Source organism: Branchiostoma belcheri, unplaced genomic scaffold (genome assembly GCF_001625305.1).
Source record: "Branchiostoma belcheri isolate BF01 breed outbred unplaced genomic scaffold, Haploidv18h27 scaffold47, whole genome shotgun sequence".
Lineage (NCBI taxonomy): Eukaryota > Metazoa > Chordata > Leptocardii > Amphioxiformes > Branchiostomatidae > Branchiostoma > Branchiostoma belcheri.
In genome coordinates, this window is record NW_017804098.1 from 1624575 (window position 1) to 1648770 (window position 24196).

The 24196-nt window shown below is 44.4% G+C and overlaps 2 protein-coding genes across 5 annotated transcripts in view; one reads left to right on the plus strand and one right to left on the minus strand.

Annotated features, from left to right (window-relative positions):
* Positions 1-74: 74 nt before the first annotated feature.
* On the minus strand, positions 75-5039 carry LOC109479211 (tripartite motif-containing protein 3-like). The gene is made up of 5 exons (XM_019781105.1): positions 4937-5039; positions 3795-4312; positions 2267-2475; positions 733-1669; positions 75-301 (listed from the first exon to the last, which is right to left on the minus strand). Exons 2-5 carry the CDS (start codon positions 4285-4287, stop codon positions 75-77), a joined length of 1866 nt encoding a protein of 621 aa, XP_019636664.1. The 5' UTR covers positions 4288-4312; positions 4937-5039.
* Positions 5040-6313: 1274 nt separating this feature from the next.
* LOC109479196 overlaps positions 6314-24196 on the plus strand; it is a 46470-nt gene continuing 28587 nt past the window's right edge. For all 4 annotated transcript variants that reach the window (XM_019781087.1, XM_019781089.1, XM_019781090.1 and 1 more), the window contains exon 1: positions 6314-6380. In XM_019781087.1, coding sequence (XP_019636646.1) covers positions 6339-6380 — 42 coding nt within the window. In that variant the 5' untranslated portion in view covers positions 6314-6338. The remainder of the gene's footprint in view (positions 6381-24196) is intronic.

Sequence of the window (24196 nt, forward strand, 5' to 3'; positions counted from 1 at the left end):
TGGCACCCAGGCTATACGCCTGCGGTCCGCGAGCAGGGCCATTCTGTCTGGTAACCAGGCTATTGGCACTCAGGCTACATCACACTGCAGACTTTGCTAGGCGAGTCTGTCCCGCCTGCGTCTCTCGGCAGGATATCCTTGTCCGCCATGTTGAGTATGAGCACGCTGTGAGTGGCCGTGTCCGTCACAACAAGCCTGCGGTCTCCCAGCAGGGCCAGGCCGGTGGGCCGCTTCAGTCCGTCCGCCTTGTTAGCCGTGTGCAGTAGGAACTTGCCGTTCGAGTCGAACACGTCCACCGTACCTGGAAGACAGAAGAAACAAGAAATGTTCTTTAAATTAAGCTGCCAGGGGGGCTAGATTGGAGGGTTGTTTGGTGGCATGAGTGCGATGACGATGTGCGGCTCAAATAATTGGTCACCAATTGGTAATGCATAACGTTAATTGAAATATTTAGAGTTTTGTTGTTATAGTTTATTAACAGCAGTTACATGTACGTGCTGTAAGGAATTGAGTCAATATGCAATTCTGGCTTCATTTTCCCAGTCTTTCCCTTCTAAAATCTGCTTGGATTTGTTTCATTTGGTGATGTCTCCGGCTATACAGATACAGATACAGAAGCTGGACCAGGTGTGTTACACCGAAGTTCATTTATACCGACGGGCTATACAGATACAGAAGGTGGTGTATTACGCTGGAGTGCGTATACAGATACAGATATACAGATATAGATACCGTTATCAGCATCCGCCACGATGATGTTGTCATCGTTGTCCACGATGATTCCCCTCGGGTAGCGAAGCTGTCCGCTCCCGTCTACTCTCTCGGTAGTCTTCCCTACCGCTCGCACAAACTCCCCTGCCCGGCTGTACAACTTCAGGGACTGAGTAGCGTTGTCTGAAATCAGCACACCGCCGGAATTCAGCGTACCGACATACGCAGGCTTTTTGAACGACTTGTTCCCCTCTCCTCTGGAGTTTAGCGTCAGTAGCAAGCTACCATCCGGGCGATGTAAGGTGACTCTTTCTTTCTGTATGTCCGAAATGGCGACCACCCCGGTCCATGGGTGTATGCTGATGCCGCACGGTTTGGCGAAACCTTCTCCGAAGTACTCCAAGAGCTCGCCTTCTTGGGAAAATATCTTCACTGTACCGTTTCCTAGATCGGTCACGACTACCTGTCCGCTAGGGTTCACGGCGATGCCTTGAGGTTTGGAGAATTCGTTCCCTGTTTCGAAAGCGCGGACGAAGCTTCCTCTCTTGTCCAAAACCTGTACTCTGTTGTTTCCCTTGTCGAGTACAAAAATGTGGAAGTTCGTCACAGCGACGTCGGTGGGAAAGTCAAACTGTCCGGCCCCCCTCCCCTTCAAGCCGCCAATGGTTATGTTAGCCTGGACGGTAGCCGCTTGCTGTGCCTGTGGCCTAGTCGGAGACTGGGGTAACGTTAACGTCCCGCCAGAGTCTTTCACACCAAGTTGGCCGATAGAAACGGCGTCTGAGCAGGGTTTAAACTCGACTTCCTGTCCGCTGAGGTTGAGATCGGTCGCCCCTTGGCTTGTGACGATCTCCGTGAGGTCGTGTTGTCGTGTGGACATCGCCTGGATGTCGGTTGTCCGCATGTCTTCCTCGGCACGACGACAGGCGACTATGAGGTCCGACATCGTCTTCTGGACCTAAGGAGAGCAGAAGGAGATAAAAACATTAAGGCCACAGCAAGTAATTTTCATGAATGACATCGCGCATTAATACTCGCCTGATTTTTGGGGAAAAAAGAAATTTTGTTGCCTTCTGACAGTGGTCAACGTGCCGAAAATGGGCAAAGATGTCTGTTGCCATGCCGGAAGGTGGATGGCAGATAACTATGAAGAAAATAAAAGGCCCTGATTTAATGTTTTGTTTCTTATTTTGATACAGTGATATGTGGCTGTGTATATGTTCCCACTGAATCAAAACCATTTGTGCAGTGGCTAGTGAATAGTCCTACATCTTGAATCATAAGTAGGTTTTGTGATCTTAGTAGATATATAGTATCATGAACAACGTTCCATCTCCTTAGCCTCTACCAGGCTTCAGGAGGCGACTGGAAAGAGTAGAAATCGGCCAAATAGAGAGATAAGCATGCCAAGGGAGTTTGTCCGTTGAGCACAGAACGAGCGGCGAAATGTTCTCTCAACGGACAAACTCCCTTGGCATGCTTATCTCTCTATTTAGCCGATTTCTACTCTTTCCAGCCGCCTCCCCAAGCCTGGTAGAGGCTACCATCTCCTTACCCGTTCCCTCTGCTGCGTGAGTTCGGCCCTCCTGGCCGCGGCCCGCGCTCTCAGGTCAGCCACTACCCCCTCCTGTTGTCTGCATACCTCCTCCACCAGTCTCCTGCTCGTCTGGTGCACCAAGCTTTCAGCCGACTGGAAACTCCGCTCCGCCTGAGAGTCGGCCTGGTCAAGCTCGTCTAGAAAACCGTACAGCTTGTGGATCCTGCCTGAATGAAAGAATGAATGAATGAAAAAGAGATTTCCTCCACCAGTCTCCCGCTCGTCTGGTGCACTAAACTCTCCGCCGACTGGAAACTCCGCTCCGAGTGAGAGTCGGCCTGGTCAAGCTCGTCTAGAAAACCGTACAGCTTGTGGATCCTGCCTGGATGAAAGAAGGAAGGAATGAATGAATGAAAAAGAGATTCCTCCACCAGTCTCCCGCATGTCTGGTTCACCAGACTCTCCGCTGACTGGAAACTCCGCTCCGCCTGAGAGTCGGCCTGGTCAAGCTCATCTAGAAAACCGTACAGCTTGTGGATCCTGCCTGGATGAAAGAATGAATGAATGAATGAATGAATGAATGAATGAATTATTCAATGAATGGATGGATGAATGAATGAATTAATGGATGAATGAATGAGTGGATGAATGGATGGAGAATGCATAAAGGAATGACTGAATGGTCAAGCTCGTCTAGAAAACCGTACAGCTTGTGGATCCTACCTGGATGAAAGAATGAATGAAAGAATGAAGGAATGAAGGAATGAAAAAGAGATTCCTCCACCAGTCTCCGGCACGTCTGGTTCACCAGACTCTCCGCCGACTGGAAACTCCGCTCCGCCTGAGAGTCGGCATGGTCAAGCTCGTCTAGAAAACCGTACAGCTTGTGGATCCTGCCTGAATGAAAGAATGAGTGAATGAACGAATGAATGAATGAATGAAAAAGAGATTTCCTCCAGTCTCCCGCACGACTGGTTCACCAAACTCTCCGCCGACTGGAAACTTCGCTCCGAGTGAGAGTCGGCCTGGTCAAGCTCGTCTAGAAAACCGTACAGCTTGTGGATCCTACCTGAATGAAAGAAAGAAAGAATGAATGAATGGATGAAAAAGAGATCTCTTACAAAAGTCTCCTGCAGGTCTGGTGCACCAGACTCTCGGCAGCCTGGAAACTCCGCTCCGAGTGAGAGTCGGCCTGGTCAAGTTCGTCAAGAAAACCGTACAGCTTATGGATCCTGCCTGAAGGAATGATTGAATGAATGAATGGATGGATAAATGAAAGTTTATCATTTTGTCTTGCTACAAAATCTCCCAGCCCATATACACTTATAACATAAGACACTGTACATGATCAGAGGAATGCAGAGATTTCATAATAACCAAACCAACACACAGTGGGTCAAATAAAATGAAACTTGCTTGAAGTAATAATTAATGTCTGTTGTGAATTAAAGAACTAGAGAAGGGCATGGTACTTGTAATGACAATGAATGAAAAAGCTGGTTTGTTGAAACAGGAAACTATGTAAAATGAAGGGAAAAAAAACTACCTTTTGCGTGTTCTAAGGTTTGTCCGATTTGTCCACGTTTCTCTGTCAGAACTGTTTCAATATCGTCCATAGCATGCCCGGGGTGGTGGTCTGCGCATTCGGCACATGTAGCGATCTGACATGTTCTACAGAACGACCGAACCTGGTTGCCAGGGTGATTCGAACACGGGTTCTCCGCCTGAGGGGCAGGCGTCTGTCCTGTGGTCTGATGAGTTTCGTGGGAAGCAGGACTGGAAACTTTGGCGCACAAACTTGCGATGTAGAAGTTATCGGTGAGATTTTGGACGCCGCCCGACGGTAGCACAACCTCTCGGCGGCAAGTTGGGCAAGCTATGGAGGGTTTTCCGGCGGCGTATCCTTCCAGACATCGCTGACAGAAGGTGTGAACGCACGGCAGCATCTTGGGACGGGTGTACACCTCCATACAGATACTGCACGTCAGAAACTCTTCACGGATTTCTTCTCTGAATCCGTCCGGTGGCTGATCCGCCATCTTGGAGAAACACCTGTTCGATCGTCTGTGAACAACAACAATAATAAGTTTGTTGCAAATTCCTGTCCGAAGGCTAACTGCAAATAACTAACATTAAAGAACATTGAAACAGAGTACAAAATAACTTCAAAATCTACAAAAGGAAAGGTAATTGTCCGAAACCATAGCTATGTCTATAACTATGTATGAATGGGTTTGTAGGTTTGACTGGCCGCGCTTCGGAGGGAAAGAAACTACCTCCCCGTGGCCGGACTCCCGTGGAGGCTAGCCACCTCTGGCGATGCGATGCCCTAACTCAGATCTATTTGTTCAAGACAAAGTCGCCTTACCTTATCGAATTAAAGCATTGCTAGTCGGCTATGGACTTTCGTACTTTTTGCCAAGCAAGAGACATGATTTTTGACTCATACACCTAAAACACACCTCCTCCCAGACACAAGCATAGTGCAACTTATGATCTTTTCGCATGGAGCGCGAACATTTCGTCCTTATTTGTTAGATCATGGATTGCTGTGGTTAAGTTGTAACGTTAAGTTTTTTGGTAGCCACTTCCGGGTACGATTCGTTTTTGTTTACTGATAAAACATATAGACCAAACAAGATAAAAAAAACAGCCGCCAAAACTACCACAAACAGAATGTTTACCTACCACTAGTCAAAACGCGACGATCCGAAGTCGAAAAATTCGCCAAAAAAGTCAGAAAACGGGCAATGCTCAATGCACCTGTCCGTCCTACGCAGGTATGTTGGGGTGAAAGGTCAACCATCGCGGGGGTAACCGTTACTAGGCGACGGACAGGCGGTACCTTCAAAGGGGTCCCGTGATTTCCAGTTGGACCTATCCATTACGATCACCTGTGTAATGTTATAATGTGTGATTCAGAAGTTCAAATCTTCATAAAGTTTTACGTAAGAGTATAGAATACATGTTACTACTAGTACAGAGGTCTGTTATACAATATTACTATTTAGCGTGATGTCTTGCTAAAGTTTGCCGACAGAAATTTTGCGATCACAATTTTGCTATGTTTTCATTCAATGACCCTCTTGCAATGCAGTTCGGATAAGTTAATTGCTTGTGTATGTATGGGCCATAATATGCAAAAAATTAATTTTATTTCCAGCTATATGCATGATGGATGCAAGAACGGTTCCTAGCGGTAGTGGCCGGTATTGCAGCAATGTGTAATCTTCACATGCGATCATTTTACAACATTGTAATATGTTATGCAGGTGGTTTGCACCTACATTTTCACACTGGTGCAAAAGATTACAGTGAAAAGCTCTGTAATAAACTTTATTATGAAGAATTATATACTAGTCACAAGTGTCATTTGATACAACTTTATTGCCCTACTACTAGTCGTAGCATACAGTTTTGTATAGAAGTTCCTCTACTATCCAATGGATAGTTGCAACATACAGTAACGTTACCACAAGTTGGGAGTAGATAGCGTCTGTTTTAACTTTTCATATAATGTAATGTTAAACATCTAAGAGCCCACATATAACGTTGGGTAACGTCCTACGTTTCTTGCCCATTTCCCCTTGAATTATCATTATCCTTTTGCAATACTGCTATAACCTATTGCAGTACTATAGCCTTTTTTGGACTGAAATCCAACAAGACTAGATTAATTCCAGTTATGTTTGAATAGAGTACTAACTAGCTATAGGAGTAACGTTTACAACTCGGTTTCAAAGTTGTATAAGCTGTAAAAGTTATGTTCAATTGTCCTACATCTAATATGGAAATATGTGTAAGTTTAATTTCTTGTGTTGGAAATTGCTTCATAATGACATCTACCAACACAGATGAACTTTGAAGATATCATTAGTAACGTTACATCTTCTGAATTTTGCTTTCTTTTAGGCCAGTGTAGGCCGTATCCGGTACCACTCGCCTGTTTATACACAAAGCCCAACACATGGCGTCAGCTGATAGGCTAAGAAAGGGGCGTGTCACCCTGTCCCGCTGGTTAACAGGTTAATATCAACCCGCTAACTCACGGGAGGTCATTGCGCATGTGCCATCAGTCCAACGTGGCAAGATGGCGGCGCCCAGTTGTTTCGCCGTGTTTCTGTTCGTTCTGGTGAGTTTATTCCGTTATTTTACCTCTTTTTAACCCCCTGATCGTTTGAAAACTGAAGGTTTAGCTCAGTTTATATCCTTCTTAACGGAATGCGAGCTTGTGTGCAAAGCGGCACGGTTGTTTGAGGGTGTAGTAGTCGGTTGTGTGGAAACCGGTGTCCGCGTAACGCCTTGTTTCCACGTAGTAAATTTCATCGTGTGTTGGCGTCAGCTGTGTGTGTGTAGTTTTGGCTTTCCGTTTTCAAGCCGTCGATAGCGCAAAATGCTAAAACAGGGACTGGTTTTGCACACAAGTGTCTTGTATTTTACTGCACAAGCTTCGACAGTAACATTCCGTAAAGAAAGTTGTTTGCTCTTGTGCAAAGTAAACTATTTTTGCGTGTAGATGGCATACGATAGTTGTTATGTACAGCGAAGGAACAACGTATATTTTTGGTATGAAATATAGATAGATACTAAGTCTATTCCACGTTTCATGTGTGTTTTATTTGGGATGGGCATTGGGCAGTCATCTTTAAGTTAAAGTAATGATGTTCCAAAAGTAACTTCTTTAATTTTGAAGCAAGACTTGAAAATAAACTACATGTATCATGAAGAAAATGCTTCTAGCAAAAATCAATTAAAGTATGCCTAGAGGAGTCCTTGAATATAATATAATATAATGCAAGAGAGAGGTTATGCTCTAAAACTGACTTGCCTTCAAAATCCGTATGAAGTTTTTTCTCCTTAGTACACACAGCTGCACTCGTTCAAACACTTTTTTTAGGGACAGTCCATTTTGCTACCTGTCCCCTAAAGTTTCCAAATGGAACAATCCAATGAGACAACTTTGATGATGTGTACACGCTGTTAGACCCAGGCTTTAGAGTTACTTGGTGGCTTACTTATAAATGTACCTTGAAATTTGACATTACACGGCTCAATGGTAATTGACTAGAACTATGTAAACAAGTCTGGGTGTTATACTGTGAAGTGTAGAGCTTTATACAGACACAACTGACTCTAACCAAAGCAAGTCTCCGTCATGCAAACAAGTCAACAAAAAATTCTGGAGCTTCTTGAAAAGCCTGAAGTCCGAGAGAGCCGGAGTATCTCACCTTAAGAACGAAGGTAGGCTCATCTCGGACGGAAAGGCCAAAGCAAATATACTAAACCAGCAATTTCAGTCAGTTTTCACTACTGAACCCCTAGAAGGCCCTCTGCCTAACATGGGGCCAAGCCCTCACCCACTAATGCCAGAAATTAACATCGTTACAAACGGAATCACAACCCTGCTGGAAAACCTAAACCCTCACAAAGCATGTGGCCCGGACCATGTGCACGCATGTGTCCTTAAAGAACTCAGTTCTACATTGAGCCCCTTTCTCCAGGTGATCTTTCAAAAAAGTCTCGACACTGGAGCTGTACCAGAAGCCTGGAAGGAGGCTAACATCGCCCCGATATATAAGAAAGGCAATCGTCTCGACCCAGCCAACTACCGGCCTATTTCCTTAACATGTATCTGTTCAAAAATCATGGAACACATCATAGCAAGTTCTATGATGTCCCACTTTGATACTAATAACATCTTGTACGATCTCCAACATGGATTTAGGCACGGCAGGTCATGTGAAACTCAGCTTCTATCTCTTATTGATGATTTGGCCCACAACAGGGAAAACGGGACCCAGACGGACCTTATCATTATGGATTTTGCTAAAGCCTTTGATAAGGTCCCTCATCTACGGCTGATACACAAACTCCAGTTTTACGGCATTACTGGTAAGGCACTTGTCTGGATCCAGAATTTCCTGCAGGGCCGCTCACAAACTGTAGTGCTAGACGGGGAGCGTTCGGACCCAGTGCCTGTAACATCGGGCGTACCTCAGGGTACAGTCCTGGGTCCGATTCTCTTTCTAGCATACATCAATGACCTTCCTAAATACGCTGCACATGCTAAAGTCAGGCTCTTCGCCGACGATTGCATCTTGCAAATGAGTATCAAGGAAGAAGACGACTGTAAAAGACTGCAGCATGACATCGATAGTATTTGTAGTTGGGAGAAGGAGTGGTTGATGGCCTTCAACCCATCTAAATGTGAAGTGATGACCGTCCCCTCTTCTAGGAACCCAATAACGTTCCCTTATTCCCTCCATGACCACGTTTTAACCAAGGTAAGTACCACCAAATATCTCGGTGTTTCCATCTCCTCAAACTTGACCTGGGGCAGACATGTCGATCTAGTTACAGCGAAAGCAAACAGAACCTTAGGAATGCTGAGACGCTGCCTACGAATCTCAAGCAATGCGGCAAAGGAGAGAGCTTACATGGCTCTTGTAAGACCCTCCTTAGAGTACGGCTGTAGTGTCTGGGATCCCCACACCAAGGACCAGGTGAGTAGGGTGGAGATGGTCCAGCGTAGAGCTGCCCGTTTTGTCTGCAGTGACTACAGACGTACAAGTTCTGTTTCATCTATGTTGCAAAACCTGGGCTGGCAGTCTCTGGAAGTACGCCGGAAGATCGCCCGCCAGGTCATGCTTTATAAGATCATACATAACGCTGTCTCCGTCCCACACTCAACCAGGATTGTCCCGGTGGCTCGATGCTCCCGTCGCATCAATCACACTCAAACATTGCAGGCCATCGCGAGCAGAACCAACTTCTACAGGCTCTCGTTCTTCCCCCGCACCATCAGGGAATGGAATGAACTTGAGCCTGGTGCGGCGGAGGCGGGGTCTCTTGCCCAGTTCAAATCTGAACTGGCGAGGACCCTGCTGCATTGAGCCACCCCATCATGTCTTGTATATATGTAAATATTACTAACGCACTAATGCACTTGTCCCGTCTTTAGCACACACAAAATCAGTTGTCTTATGTTCCCTTCTCATTTATCCTTGTTTTACCTTGTTTTATGTACTGGATCACAATTGTAACTAATCAATGCGTAACGGCTGCCAATAATCCTACATGGTAGGGCTAGGCAGTAACGGAGATGATGATGATGAGATGATGAGATAGTGTATGTGTGTGTGTTTTTTTTACTCATTTACATGTAATTAACAGACAAATGTTTGAGATTACAATTTGGCTAGAACTTAGAAGTAAAAGAATTAACAGAAAACAAACAAAAAGTATTTTCGAGGCCTGTTCAGTGATACTCTTCATGATGCGTTTGTTGCACTTTCAAAGCAGAAACGTTTTTGAAATTGCAGAAAAAAGTAAAGAAACAAGAACCAAGTTAGCAAGCTAGAAAAAAGTAGAGGAAGACAGGTTCAGTTATGATATGAATGAATGATTAGTTGAAGTATTTTGAGGCCTGTTAAGTAATACACTACATGCCTACTACTGTAACTTACTTCATTTTCACAGTAGCAAAAGTTCACGGTCTGAGAAAAATTGACATGTTCACAGAACTATATATTCACGGTGGCGACAGGTGCAGAAAAAAGAAAGTCCAGGAATTATTTGTTAACTGTAATGATAAGTTAACGCTACAGAAGTGACAGTGAAAACAGTGAACATGCTGTAACAGTATTGTGAAAAAATCAGGAATTATTATAATAGTATTAAGTTTCCTATCAAACCTCCTCAATGCCTCTGAAACATCCACTTCAGCCCATGGCTTACAGAATGCTTTGTTGACGAGTCTCGTAATCAGCACTTAATACTCACTCTCCTGGACAAGTACAATAACTGAGCACTTCACTGAGTACTTTTGTTCCAGCTGCTGACTTTTTGAAAGGATTAACCCCACATATACAGATCCCAGATCTATGTACCTGTTGGGCTTGAAATACATTTTTTTACAATCATGAATCTATAGAACATCTTTGCAAATTGCAGGTGAAGTTATTTACACATACTGTGTAAAAAGGCTAGAAAATTTTAGGCTTTGTGTTATGGATGCTCTTTAGCTAACCCTTAGCTTACATAATAATATTATTAATATAAGCCTGTGGCTATGCAAGAAGATAGTAAAGACTTCATTTTTGAACATTGTAATTTGTTGAGACTGAGAGCCCTGAATAGCAGACTGCAGCAACTTTTTCTTTAATGCAGGTAAAATTTCTGACAACTCGCTACAGTACAAAGATTTAGTTACAGTTTGAAGTTCTGATTTCAAATAGATAATTTCTAATCAGCAATCATTGTTTAGATATGAGATTTACATGTCAGAAATAGTTTTCAAAATCATGATGAGACTTACCTTGCTGCATACCAGAGTCAACCAAGTGATCTTAATAACTCAAGATTCCTTATCTCTGAATTGTCTTTAAGGGCCTCCAGCTGGTTTGTTTGTTCCTTACCAGTAAGATCCGGTTCTTTTGTTTACTCAGTAGGACAGGTACGTACTGAGGTATGTCAATGAGTTACACATAATTCAAGGCACTAGCTGTATATGATAACTTATTCAGGGCTCAAAATACATTTTTAGGAATAGGTGCACTGGTGCACCCAACTTAAAAATTTAGGTGCACAAAAGATTTTTTGGGTGCACCATATATAAAACAAAACCTATTTACTACAGATCTTACTTCTCCTCTTCTAAGCTTGAATCTGAAATGGGAGCTAACTTCAAATGCTTACACAAGTAGTACAACAAAGATTTTATAAGTTTTCTGATACTTAGATGCCAAGAATATCCTTACATATACTATTATACATTTAATATGTACAAAAATATCTACTAAAATATGTGCACCCACAGAAAAATATTGGGTGCACAGCTCCAAATTTGGGTACACTAAGGTGCACATGCACCCAGTATACGTATTTCCAACCCTGTTGTAGGTAATGATTGCATTGTATGAATTGTATAGTATTGTATAATGTGTTGTATTGTCACAGTGTTGTGTTGACTATTGTGTTTGTCTCCTACACATACAATCAGGTTTTGAATGCTTCGACCAGTCTCGCTGTGTAACAAATCCTGTCCAGGTTTCGCCCAGCGGTCGTTGTAACAATTAGTTTAGCCTGAGGAGGTATCCGATGTGCACGTATTGATTAACAACAGATAGCCATCTCCAATACTGTTCTCAGGCCTGGGGGGAAAAGGTTGTGTTTCCTGTTTCCCTAATAATATCCATAACCTGTTAGGGAGGCCTTGTTGAAATATTTGGTGGTAGTTTGGCCACCATAGAGTTCATTTACCCTTAGGCCTAGGAAAATAAATGTTGTGTTTCCTGTTTCCCGACCGACCCTAAAAAAAAACGCCGACCCTAGCCTTATTTTTGTTAGGCTTTTAGCTAGGGGCGTCTTTTGGACGCCCTGTACTGAAAATAAGAAGAAATTGGAGGCCCTAGGACGCCCCAAAGACGCCCTATTTTTTCCACCGTTGTTTTTTAAAATTAGGGATTTTATTCCAATATTTCCCCGATAAATGTGCTCGTCATTCCGATTTTCTTCGGCCTAGCAGCATGGTTCGAGCCGCTAAAATGAAATTTGTCCGTGGGAGAATGCCCCCGGACCCTCCTAGAAAGCAAAATAAAAAAAATAAGAAATAAAAATAAAATAAAATTATCCCTACCTACCGACCCTACTAGTAATTTTTTCAGGAGTGAAACAGGAAACACAACAATTTTTTTCCTTGGCCTTACTGAAACTCACTCCAGCCAATTACAGTACTGACCCTATTTTTGCTGAATTCTCTATAGATCTACTACTATCCATAGCTGAAATATCTGGTGAAAGCTCTACGTTCATTGACTTCATTTGCCCAAGCAGTTAGGAAATGTTACCGGTTACTGTGGGCTCATCCATGGCCAATTATCAACCCTATTTTTGCCAAAATCTACCATCCATAACCCCTTGGGAAGCCCTGAAATTTCTGGTGAAAGCTTTGCGTGAGCCTGACTGGAAATCCTATAAAAGTAATGAGATCAATCAGAGTAAGGCAGTGTTGTAGTAAGCGGGATGACTTTCATCCCACACCGGCTCATGTGGGATTTGGCTGATGTTGTGCAGTTGCCATGGACAGACTGTAGTATCTAGCCTCTACCAGGCTTCAGGAGGCGGCTGGAAAGAGTAGAAATTGTGCAGTTGCCATGGACAGACTCAAGTACACGTATCTAGCCTCTACCAGGCTTCGGAAGGCGGCTGGAAAGAGTAAAAATTTACCAAATGGAGAGATAACATGCCGGGGCAAACTGTACTCTCTAGCGGACCAACTCCATGGCATGTTATCTAGTCTCTATTTAGGCAATTTCTTCCCTTTCCACTGTTTCCAGCCACCTTGCGAAGCCAGGCTATACACTTTATGTACATTTGTAGTACCAGTATCCACCAGACTAACAACACAGGTTTAAAAACCGAAAACGGTAAAATTTAGGCAAATAGGAGAATAATTGGCCAGGGGAGTTTAGCCACTGTAGTCTAGTTCGTCAAAAAATTAACCCTCCGATGCTTTGACTCTCCTTGCCAATTATTTCCCTTTTTTGACGGAAAAAATTCTATGAGCCGTACCCCTGTAGGAAAGCCTGGTAGAGGCTAGGCAGACATAACTAGCCTCCATAGCATGCCAAAAACTGGGGGTTTGGGGGGTCTTCATGGTCTTTGGGATCTTTTATGTGCTATTTTCTGATTGCATATACTATACCTCTGTAAAAATAGACTAGTTATGGACTAGTCCGGACTAGTCCCTTGACTAGTCCCCGGACTAGTCCCCTTCCGATGCCCAGGACTAGTCCCGACCTCGGACCTTTGGTGGTCCGGCAGGGCCAGGACCTCCCAGGACTAGTCCGGACTACTTGGACTAGTCCATTTTGGTGGGCAGGACTAGTCCTGGGACTAGTCCTGATCGGGGTCCAGGACCGGTCCTGGCGGGTTGGGCGGGACCGGTCCTCCGTGGGCAGGGCGGGACTGGTCCTAGTGGGCAGGGCAGGACTAGTCCTCGCAGGCTGGGCGAGGTCGCGGGACTAGTCCTCGCAGGCTGTGCGAGGTCACCGGACTAGTCCTCGATTACAGAGCTGGGCTAGTCCTCGCTGGCAGACCACGGCGGGACCGGTCCTGGCGAGGTGCGTGGGTGATTTTCATGTTTGGATTTTCATGTTCGGGACTCGGGAGGGTAGATGTCACACCGTGCGTACAGTTATTCATTTGAGGGTTTCCCCCGACCCGCCGATCACGACGACCCAGGAATATATAGCGAACACCGGCAAGGAGGGCTTGGAGCGACATCGATTCGTCCATATATAAACACGCATCTATATAATAAATGAAAATGTTGACTTGTGGAAAAAATGAAGTTACACTTCAATGAACATATTCCTCTTGCGGTAAAACAAGAAGTGACGCATGATATAAATAAAGGAAATGAAGGTCACTGACGTCCCGGGCGCCCGGCCATGCCGGCGGGATAGTTCGCCAGTCAGCCGGTGCCGGTCTCAGTGGAACCCCGAAAAGAAATTCACCCCGGCCCGTAAGTATATGTACGTAAGAGGGTTTATGTGTGAAAGATCTGAAATGGTCCGCGAGCCGTGAACGTTCTTGATCGTCGTATGAAACGTAAGTCGTAATGATCATGATCAGTTCTAATGCAGTTCCGGCTCGAATTAAAGAAATCTCCAACAAAGATTATGTCCATGCCGTTACAAATATTCAGTTGACAGATACTAGTATTTGTTATCCATGTTTCATTCGTATCAGAAATCTCTAAATCTTGATAAATGCCGCAGGAAATTACAGTACTTTGTAGCGAGACGGTTTCTGTATGAGTGAAAATGCTGGGTAGATTGTTCTCCCACGGTACGGCACGATACGTCACAATATTGGGGCGGAGTTTAAGATTTAGTCTTTTGAAGTCTCCTGCCGCCCGGTCAGTGGGTGGGGCTCCCGGCCTGCGCCGTGGTTTCGAGATTGTGGCGTCCATATAAGGGTATTGGGGTCAAAGTTGAGCCATATTTGCAAGCAGACGACAACCAAAACACTTTTACCCCGGGAAGACCCGGCGACTACGAAGTCATCGCACCCACACATATCCTTCCACACAGCATACTAATAAAGGCATCAATAAAGTAATATTTACACTCAGTTACTTGTATTCTTGACGAAACGAAACATGTTATTATATGCGTATTGGAATATGCACATCCCTCGTCGTCAATACCATAATATCGCTCAATAGATGAAATAAACAAATTCAACTACTTATTGACTTCTGGTAATCCCTGCATTGGAAATAATAAGAAATAAGAAACTGTCATCACTAGATTCTAACGAACTTGTATAATCTACTTGCAATTGATTGTCTACTTAGAACATCATATTAGTTTCAACTTTGCTAGATTCGATTTACAAGTCACATGAGTTAGACGCTGTAAAATGCTAGTGTTCGGCAATAAAGTCATGACTGTTTTGTACATACAACAGCGATCAATGCCGACTTCCATCTTCAGGAGTTGGGGCCTTGTTGCCCTAGAAAAAAAATACAGATCTTTTACCCACAAGCATTCTGATACACTTATTGACGGAGTTACTAGAGTACATTAATCTGCATCTTGATGCTTTCATTAATTAATACAATGCATGACAGAAAAAAATACCTGCATCTGAAAAGCACAGCTTTTTTAATTTTGAATCATGACAAAGTAGTCTGTGTAACGCAAATTTCAAACTCTGCGGTCGGAAGGGGGCCGCGGATTTCAGTGGCCTCTCCCATGCCGCCGACAAACATCCTATTTGCGGATGTATTTCCAAAATAATCATGTGCAACTCAAACTTTTATGGTTCGACTCCTTGGTTCTAGTAACACTAACAGACCCCGCCGGTGGGGAAATGGATACTGTTTGGCAAGTTTATACTGCCTAACGATTTCCTTACCCCCCACCGAAAGGTCGCCCCGAGGTAACTCTATCTGGACCCCAGGCAACTCTTTTACTACTCTCCAAGTAGAGGTTTGGTTTTGGGCTTATTTTTGGCGTGTTTTTATTTTCTATTTTTTATATTATCGGGGTATCTTTTTTACGCCTAAGTACACGCGTACGCCCCAAGTATTTGCCACCCAAATGGATACTGTCTGATTCCTACTGCTTTTGCGGTCACCGAAACATCTGCTTGGAGATTAGGCCCCATCAACCTCTGCTTGGAGAATAAGCTGGTACACACACATGACACACGCAGCCTTACTTTTTCAAAACAAATCTTTTCCACTAAAGATACAGAAACAACAAATCCACATAACAATGTATCGGGTCATTGGGAACATATTACTCTCGTGATATTTAAAGATAGGCAATTTAGTTCTTCAAAATGGATTATGAATCCAGATGTTCTATCGTTACAGACAGTTAGTCATCGGTACAGTTACTGAGGAAACATACATGTTTATCATGTTAAACCTTACCTTCATCAGGTTGCTGTGGCTGGCGCCTCTTTCTGATCGATGGCCTAATATTCTCCTTTTTCCTCGTCCATTCCCAGTTTCTGCTGGTAAATCCCACAAACTCCGTCGTTTTCCTCTCAGAAACATTCTGCAGTTATATGCCGCCGACTGCCGCCTTCGAATTTTAGCGGTTACAAACAGCAGTAGCCAATCAGCGATCGTGTAATGGAACCAGAAACAGCCGGTTCACAGATAAGATCAAGATGTTCAGACCCAGGGGTTCAGACCCTGGTTCAGACCAAGGAGATAGAGATATGCCCATGAGGGCCTGCATGGGGGGAAGTGATCACGAATTTTTGCCGCCGATTACGAATTGCGTTATCAAGTCTCAGAGCTGATTACGACTTTACGCTTTGTGGCTAATGTGTTATTACGAATTACGTTGATTTTTGCTGCCAACGGATTACGAAGACTAAAAAGGCCTGATTACGCCTTACGAAAAAGGGCATGCAGTCCCCCATTCATCGTGGGAGATTGGGACCGGAAGTTTTTCACGCCTACATGTTTCCCGACCATAAACCTTGTCCACGGCTATTGTTGAATAAGTGGGGCAAATCTCCCCGTTCGGTTGAGAACAGATTTCGAAGCGGGGTCAGGAAAAACGAAAGAATGTCCAGGCCTAGCCTCTTGATATATACGGATCGGCAAAAAGGAGGCCAGGCGGGAAGGTTTCTTTCCCTCCAATCAACAAACCTACAAGGCGGCCAAACTCCCCAGGCAAATTTTCTCCGATATAGTCCATATAGCCAAGGAGCTTTCATGAAAGCTCCTTGATATAGCCAGTCAAGTCTGTTAGAGAAAATAGCCCATGGCCCTCCCGTCTCGCGCAGTGTTGGGGTGAGCGGCAAGCCGCGCCAAACGACAGTCGGTATGGCTTAGCTCAGAACTCTAGGTCCTGCATCAGTGATCCCTACGGGGCGTCCAACAGAGTGTTTCCCCAGCGCTGTGAGTGTCCTTCCATGACAAGAGGTCACCAACTCTGTCGTGCCGTGCCTTAAATAATCTCCCAGCAGATCCTTTGTCTTGTTCATTTATGGACAAAAAAGTCACCCCCATTTCCTTTTTTTCCATTTCTCCATTTCTAAGTATAATGATAGTAAAGGCAAGTGCTGCGCTCTACCTCCACGATTTCTCTGAGCCGGTCAGCCCGCCCCAGGCCAGTGCGCAGTCTGGCGCCAGCTGCTTGGATGATTTCTGTACTCTGTACTCATCAGTCGCATTACTCTCCAAGCAGAGGTTGGGCCTCAGCTTGTTGTTGACGTCTTTTTAGACGTTTTTCTCGTATTTTCTCTTTTGTCACAGTTTTGTTCTCGCGCATGAGACCCTGTCAAAAATAACGGGCCCGACAAAAAAGCCTAAAAACACTTCACGTCAACAAGCTGAAGCCCAGGTTCCCCTGCTTGGAAAGGAATGCCACACACCTTCAACTTTCAAATATTGATCGTCAAACCGTTCCAGAAAGTATCTATCCGGATTGACAAACGCGTACAAACTGCTCTTCGTGGATCCAAAGAGACGGTCCGCCTTTCTCATATGGAAGGGTTGAAGAACAGACATCTTGACTATAACTTATATAAGTTTTCACGGGGCCCGAGGCTTAGTAAGTTAGTTTTGGCTTATTTTTGGCGTCTCAAGCTTTTTATCGGGGTTTCTTTTATGTACTGGAACTTTTTACGCCAACCCAACGGACCGTTGGCATAAAAAAGCTTTCAGTGCAAAAATCGAAACACGCCAAAAATACACCCCAAACTATACTCTCCAACTCCAAGCAGAGGTTTTGGGTTATTTTAGGCGTGCACATGTTTTTAGGAATTTTATCGGGGCTTGTTTGTTGCACTGGAATATTTTTCACCCAATTCCAGTGCAAAAAAAGCGATAAAAATCCTAAAAACACGCCAACAATAACCCAAACCTCTAGAGAGAGTACCCAAACCAAACCTCTGCTGGCTTGGACTGGAGAGTAATTTTTCCGCGGGCTCTGACCAGGCCTGGGTCTGACCTAGTTTTACCGGGGCCCGTGGAGTGAGCGGCAATTAATCATTAGCTTTGACACGCCCACGTCGAGTGCGTTTGGTATCAGAGCAGGGATCAGAGCACAGACTCTACAGAGAAGACTGGCCCAGACTGCTGGAGAGTACTTCGTGTATATATTCATATTTGATAGGCAGTGTATCCACAGCTTCACATAAGGTCCTTGTCTCGTGTGTGACACATCGTGTCTCACTACTGAAGTACGTCAAAAGACACCGTTTGCGTTCACCCCAGTACATTCACCCTAGCATTGAGATTATCACTGCCTTTCCAACTTCAAACACGAATAAATCCAGAACCAAAAGCGATTTTACAAAACCGTTTGCAGTTCTGTAATACTGGTTGCATTACCTTTCTAATGATATCAAATTCAACTCTCGGGGACGTCGCGGTGCCCTAACCCTAACCTTGAACCCCCAGCTTTAAAAATCGTATAAATCCAGAACCAGAAGCTATTTTACAAAACCGTTTGCAGTTCTGTACTACTGGTTGCATTACCTTTCTAATGATATCAAATTCAACTCTCGGGCACGTCGCGGCGCCCTAACCCTAACCTTGAACCCCCAGCTTTAAAAATCGTATAAATCCAGAACCAAAAGCTATTTTACAAAACCGTTTGCAGTTCTTTACTACTGGTTGCATTACCTTTCTAATGATATCAAATTCAACTCTCGGGGACGTCGCGGCGCCCTAACCCTAACCTTGAACCCCCAGCTTTAAAAATCGTATAAATCCAGAACCAACAGCTATTTTACAAAACCGTTTGCAGTTCTGTACTACTGGTTGCATTACCTTTCTACTGATATCAAATGCAGACCGCGGGGACGTCGCGGCGCCCTAACCCTAACCGCTTGACATTACAGCTTTTGTCGTTCTTAAATTTGATGACAAAACTCGTCGTACTCAATGACAAATCGTACGAGTGAAGTTCTGTCTTGCCATATTGCCAGCGGGCCATATTGAAATCGTCATACATATTGATGATCTCCATGTCGCAATATTAAAACACCAGCTACTAGTACTTCGTAATTTACGATTACGGTCACTTTGAAATACAGTAGTCATTTTCCTAAGGGTGATTTCATTAGTTTATAAGTTCAGAAGTGTCTCAATAATCACTCATTCAAGCAAACACAAGTCACAAGCGCTGACAATGTTGAAGGAATGACAGACGTTTGAACATGTAAAACCTATTCGAGAGCTCGAGCCTATCATAGACCTTGTGTTAGGGTTTGAGCTGTACTGAAGACCTACGGTTCTAAGGCTTAGGGTATAGGGCCAGGTTGTGTTCTAGCCTTAAAATTTAGTGTATTAGAAAGAAGTTCCCGATGTATTACAGCTTTTATAATTGTCTTACCATACAATCCTTCATCAGGTGTACTCATTTTCACCTTTTGTTTGCGTATGGGCTGGTCAGCGCAAGGGATTAGGTTCTGGTTAGGGTGATTTCAGAAGTTTAAACGTGTCTCAAAAGTCATAACATCATATAAGTAAACACAAATCACAAGCGCTGACAATTGTTTTCTTTCTGTTGAAGGGATAACAGACGTTTACAAATGTAAAAACAGCCCTAAACTAATTCTCAACATTTTAGTCTTCGAGTGCTATACTCGCATAGACCTAGGGTTAGTAATATTGCTATATTGTATAGCTAGGGCTGGAGTTATGGCCTTAAAATTAAGTGTATTAGAAAGAGTTTCCAGTTGTGTTACAGCTTTTAAATTTGTTTTTCAATACCATCCTTCATTAAAAATTTAAAAGTGTTTCAGAGTTATACACCGTCGGTGCATGACTCCGTTCAACCTCACATGTAAGTACTGTAGTTTTGGAATGTGTGGCATTTCAGGTTGCATTTCCGATTCAACTGAATTGAAAACAAGAAAAACCGAGAATGTTGCGAATCAACATGGAATCCGGCAAACATTCCAGCACATTTCTAGTATAATTACGTAAATGACAATGACCGTAAACCACTGTGCATTAGTTTTTTACAAGTCCTACTTTCTTATTTCGCCATTTTACCCCAGATTTTACCCATCCAAAGTGTACCGCAAATCCTTGTGAAATATTCGGGTACCGGTAGTCATCATAATCGAATATTACGACGTGAACGTTTTGCTGTTGCTTTTTAAGCAAGCCACGAAGTGATAGGTTGACCTATACAATTGGTGTTGAAATAGTATATTGCTACATGTATACCAAGTTGGTTTTACCAGTAGTAACGTGAAGTAACTTCCGACACTGGCAGGGTAGGGTGGCAGGTGTCTGAAGTTCTCCGAAGTTACGTGAAGTCACTGTAACTTCAGACGCTGGCAGGGTAGGGTGGCAGGTGTCTGAAGTTCTCCGAAGTTACGTGAAGTCACTGTAACTTCAGACACTGGCAGGGTAGGTGCAGGTGTCTGAAGTTCTCCGAAGTTACGTGACCTAATGTAACTTCAGACACTTCGCCACATCTGCCACCAACTGTCGGGAGTTAGGTTTAAATTCGGACAACTTCGGACAACTTCTACCGCCTCCCGGGCGACTGTCAAAAGTTAGGTCTAAATTCGGACAACTTCTACCGCCTCCCGGGCGACTGTCAAAAGTTAGGTCTAACTTCGGACAATTTCTACCGCCTCCCGGGCGACTGTCAAAAGTTAGGTTTAACTTCGGACAATTTCTACCGCCTCCCGGGCGAGTGTCAAAAGTTAGGTGTAACTTCGGACAATTTCTACCGCCTCCCGGGCGACTGTCAAAAGTTAGGTGTAACTTCGGACAACTTCTACCGCCTCCCGGGCGACTGTCAAAAGTTAGGTTTAACTTCAATTTCTACCGCCTCCCGGGCGACTGTCAAAAGTTAGGTGTAACTTCGGACAATTTCTACCGCCTCCCGGGCGACTGTCAAAAGTTAGGTTTAACTTCGGACAATTTCTATCGCCTCCCGGGCGACTGTCAAAAGTTAGGTGTAACTTCGGACAACTTCTATCGCCTCCCGGGCGACTGTCAAAAGTTAGGTCTAAATTCGGACAACTTCTACCGCCTCCCGGGCGACTGTCAAAAGTTAGGTGTAACTTCGGACAACTTCTATCGCCTCCCGAGCGACTGTCAAAAGTTAAGTCTAACTTCGGACAATTTCTACCGCCTCCCGTGCGACTGTCGGAAGTTAGGTCTAACTTCGGACAATTTCTACCGCCTCCCGGGCGACTGTCAAAAGTTAGGTTTAACTTCAATTTCTACCGCCTCCTGGGCGACTGTCGGAAGTTAGGGTTAACTTCTGCCATTTCTGACTTACTTGCAACAGTGGGGGTGAAATGTTCAGAGAATTATTAGCGCCTTATACGTACAGTTGAACGTGAAGTCCCACGCATTTAAATTTGCGTTGACTTCGAGGGCTCATGGACGTTGAAGAAAATACAAAATGTCCAAGCTAACACAAACCACAGGCTCTGTCACTCCTTCTTAATACGTACGTTCGAGTAACGTTAGACGTTTGTGAATGTACTGGAAATGTTACGTTTGTTCTCAACATTTCCCCCAAAACTAACCACAGGGAGGATAACGGAGTCATTGCGCCTGGAAAAAATTCTTAAATGCTTCTACAAAAGGTATATGTCAACCAACACTATTTTAGGTTTGAAAATATCGCAAGTGAATTTAATTTATTTATTTTTTTATTTATTTAAGCTCCGTGATTACAGCTAACACGATTACGGATGGAAGGCTTCCGTTCGTTGTATATCACCTGTCAGGCCCTCTGTGACATCGCTTCTTTATCGCTGTTCTTGGTATCTCTTGCTCCTTCAAAAATATGGATGGTCATCAAAATCACTGAAAGCCGATCATCGCAGACGGGCTACCCCCATGACCCCTGCGGTGACATTTGCGGGTCATCGCATGAGGAGGGCGTGAACACTCCTTTGCACATACATGCCAAATGGTGACATCTATTCATATTGAGGACGCCGAAAGAGAAAAAGGTTAATCTTACTCTCAAGCAGATATTTCGGTGGCGAAATCGCCAGCCACATCTTGAACATACCAGCGCTAAATGTCCCCAAAATAACAACAGTAAACGCCCGGCCAACAGAGAGCTATGTAGGGTTGCTGGCCGGAGCTTCTACTGCGTGCGATCTACGTTTGATCAGAAAATACCCCCCCCCCCCAAAAAACCCCGACCGACCCGGGAACGCCTGAAAAGGAGGCTAACATTCCAACGGGTCCGGATCTTTTGGAGCAGTCGTTTATAATAGCGCGCAGTAATTATCCGGGAAGAATAGCTTTGTATGTGATTTGTATGTATATCCAAGTCAACTATATTGAAGTGTTTGTGAGTGTGTGTGTGTGTGTGTGTGTGTGTTTGTGAGTGTGTGTGTGTGTGTGTGTGTGTGTGTGTGTGTGTGTGTGTGTGTGTATGTGTGTGTGTGTATGGCAGAGACCGGGTCAGAAACACCAACTTCCTGCTCTCCCAACCACAGGTTGGTGGGGAAGGTTACGACTCGTTTTGAAATTTCCGCCAGCCTCTCCAACATCTGCTTGGAGAGTACAACTTCCGGCATATGATGTTGTTGTTGTTCTCCATATGGGGCCGCTTAAAGAAATTGGCGCGAAACTAACGGAGTAGAAAAGATTAGACGTGGCATGGGGCTGTCCGAGTTAGGCCGACGGAGCCTGCTCAACCGATGCCAGATCCGACGGCAGGCCGTATGCTGTCAGAGGATGTTCTAAGATTTCTTGAGCACTTAAATTGCAAACTGTATGCAAGGCCTGAACTTATATATAATGCCGAATGACGGAAACGCCTGGAGTATCACCTCAGCTGAGGAGCTTCGTTTCTGACGTGGCGGGAAAGGCCGATGTGTGAACTCCGGTGGACTGCAGCCAATGAGCGTTCAGCTGCTACCGGTATTTCGGCAGGATCCAAATGTCACTGCTCAGAGAGGCAAATTCTCTGGGGCAAATCATCGGAAGACCGATTGTCCAGGCTATCGTGTTCTGTAAGTACTCAGTCTGAGTTTATATATTATCTTTTGCTAGACGATTTAGAATGGCATGCCTGAGCAGTCGACCGTGAGTCTGTACCACGTGTAGACCAACGCGTACTTTGGCCCCACGGCCACCCGCCGGGCCGCGATGGGTGTCACAACAACATGGTTTCGAGAGAAAAGTTGTGGCGCATATACGACAAGTTCAGGAAATATGGTCAAATTATCTGGGAAATGATATATGTACACTGTAACTCTGTCGGGCTTGCGAGTCTGTTTTTGATAAACATTTACTATTAAAAAGTATTCGATGGTGCTGTATGCTGGGCCTTGCCATTGGCAGGTTCGAATTCACATAATCAATCATTACTCTCCAAGCAGAAGTTGTGGGGGAAGATCGTTACATTTTTATATATGGCCTTTTTTTTGTCCTGACCCCCACGTGGCCGCGGACCTTCTCTGGCTAATGGATACAGCCTGGCCAATTTGATACTGTCTTTTTGCCACCGAGAGGGAGATTAATCAATCATTCTTGTAACACGCGATCGGTAAAACTTTTAAAAGGCGGCAAGGTTCGATCACGCTCAGAAAGTTAGGGATGCATCATGCGCTAGATGCTGCACGATTCCACATTTCCAGTCGATTGGCGGTGCGCCCGTACATATTTTCTATCGAGTCCAGAAGCAACTAAACCCGTACAGACAAGAGGAAAAATTGGTACTGCATTCTCTATCAACTAATAATATCTTTGGAATGCAATTTTTTCAAGTATATTTTGCGCAGGTAAATCCTTCAGTCTTTATTTGTTTTATAACAATCATATACAGTGACTTTTGATACACCGCGCAGCGTAATGTCAACCTTTCCCGACAGTTCGCGCTGGTTTGTTTGCCCGGCAGTGCCAGCGTTAATTAGTTCCAGCCAAGCTCTGAGGCTGACAGGCGGCCCTTTATAGTTTATCCCCATATATCAAGTATCTGGGTCCAAAATCAGCGGACCGTACCGGTTCTGAATCCACCGAAAATCCACTAAAACCACATCTTCACCCTTGGAACCCATTCAGCCGGTTAGCCGGTTCTGAACCCACAGATTTTCAAAGAGGTCAGCTTGAAGAATATGAAACATTCCCGGATCCAAAGGATTGCGAAATCTCAACAAACCACGTGACCCGCCAAAATGGCCGACATTGTTTACTACTGGCCGGCCGTCGGCGCGGCGCGGTACCAAGTCGTCAAGAATATGACGTCTTCTGCGGCATTTATCACCCTCAAAACAAGAAGCGACGATGGAGAAAGTGATGAAGAGTATAGTTTATCGTCAATTGAGGGGCCTGACATAGCTGTTCGCACTTGCAGCGCATAAAGACAACACCAGGTGTCACAGGTCCAGTGAACCGCGGGCGACTTTTAGAACTCTTTTGTAATTATTAATAATCGTAGAAACCCCCACAATGTCATATTCCCCACA

Excerpts from the sequence above, each read along its gene's own strand:
- LOC109479211 (XM_019781105.1), bottom strand. The coding sequence starts at position 4,287 with ATGGCGGATCAGCCACCGGACGGATTCAGAGAAGAAATCCGTGAAGAG. Across the intron at positions 2,476-3,794 it reads AACCTTAGAACACGCAAAAG|GCAGGATCCACAAGCTGTAC; the intron begins GTAGTTTTTTTT and ends TCTTTCATTCAG. Across the intron at positions 1,670-2,266 it reads TCACGCAGCAGAGGGAACGG|GTCCAGAAGACGATGTCGGA; the intron begins GTAAGGAGATGG and ends TGCTCTCCTTAG.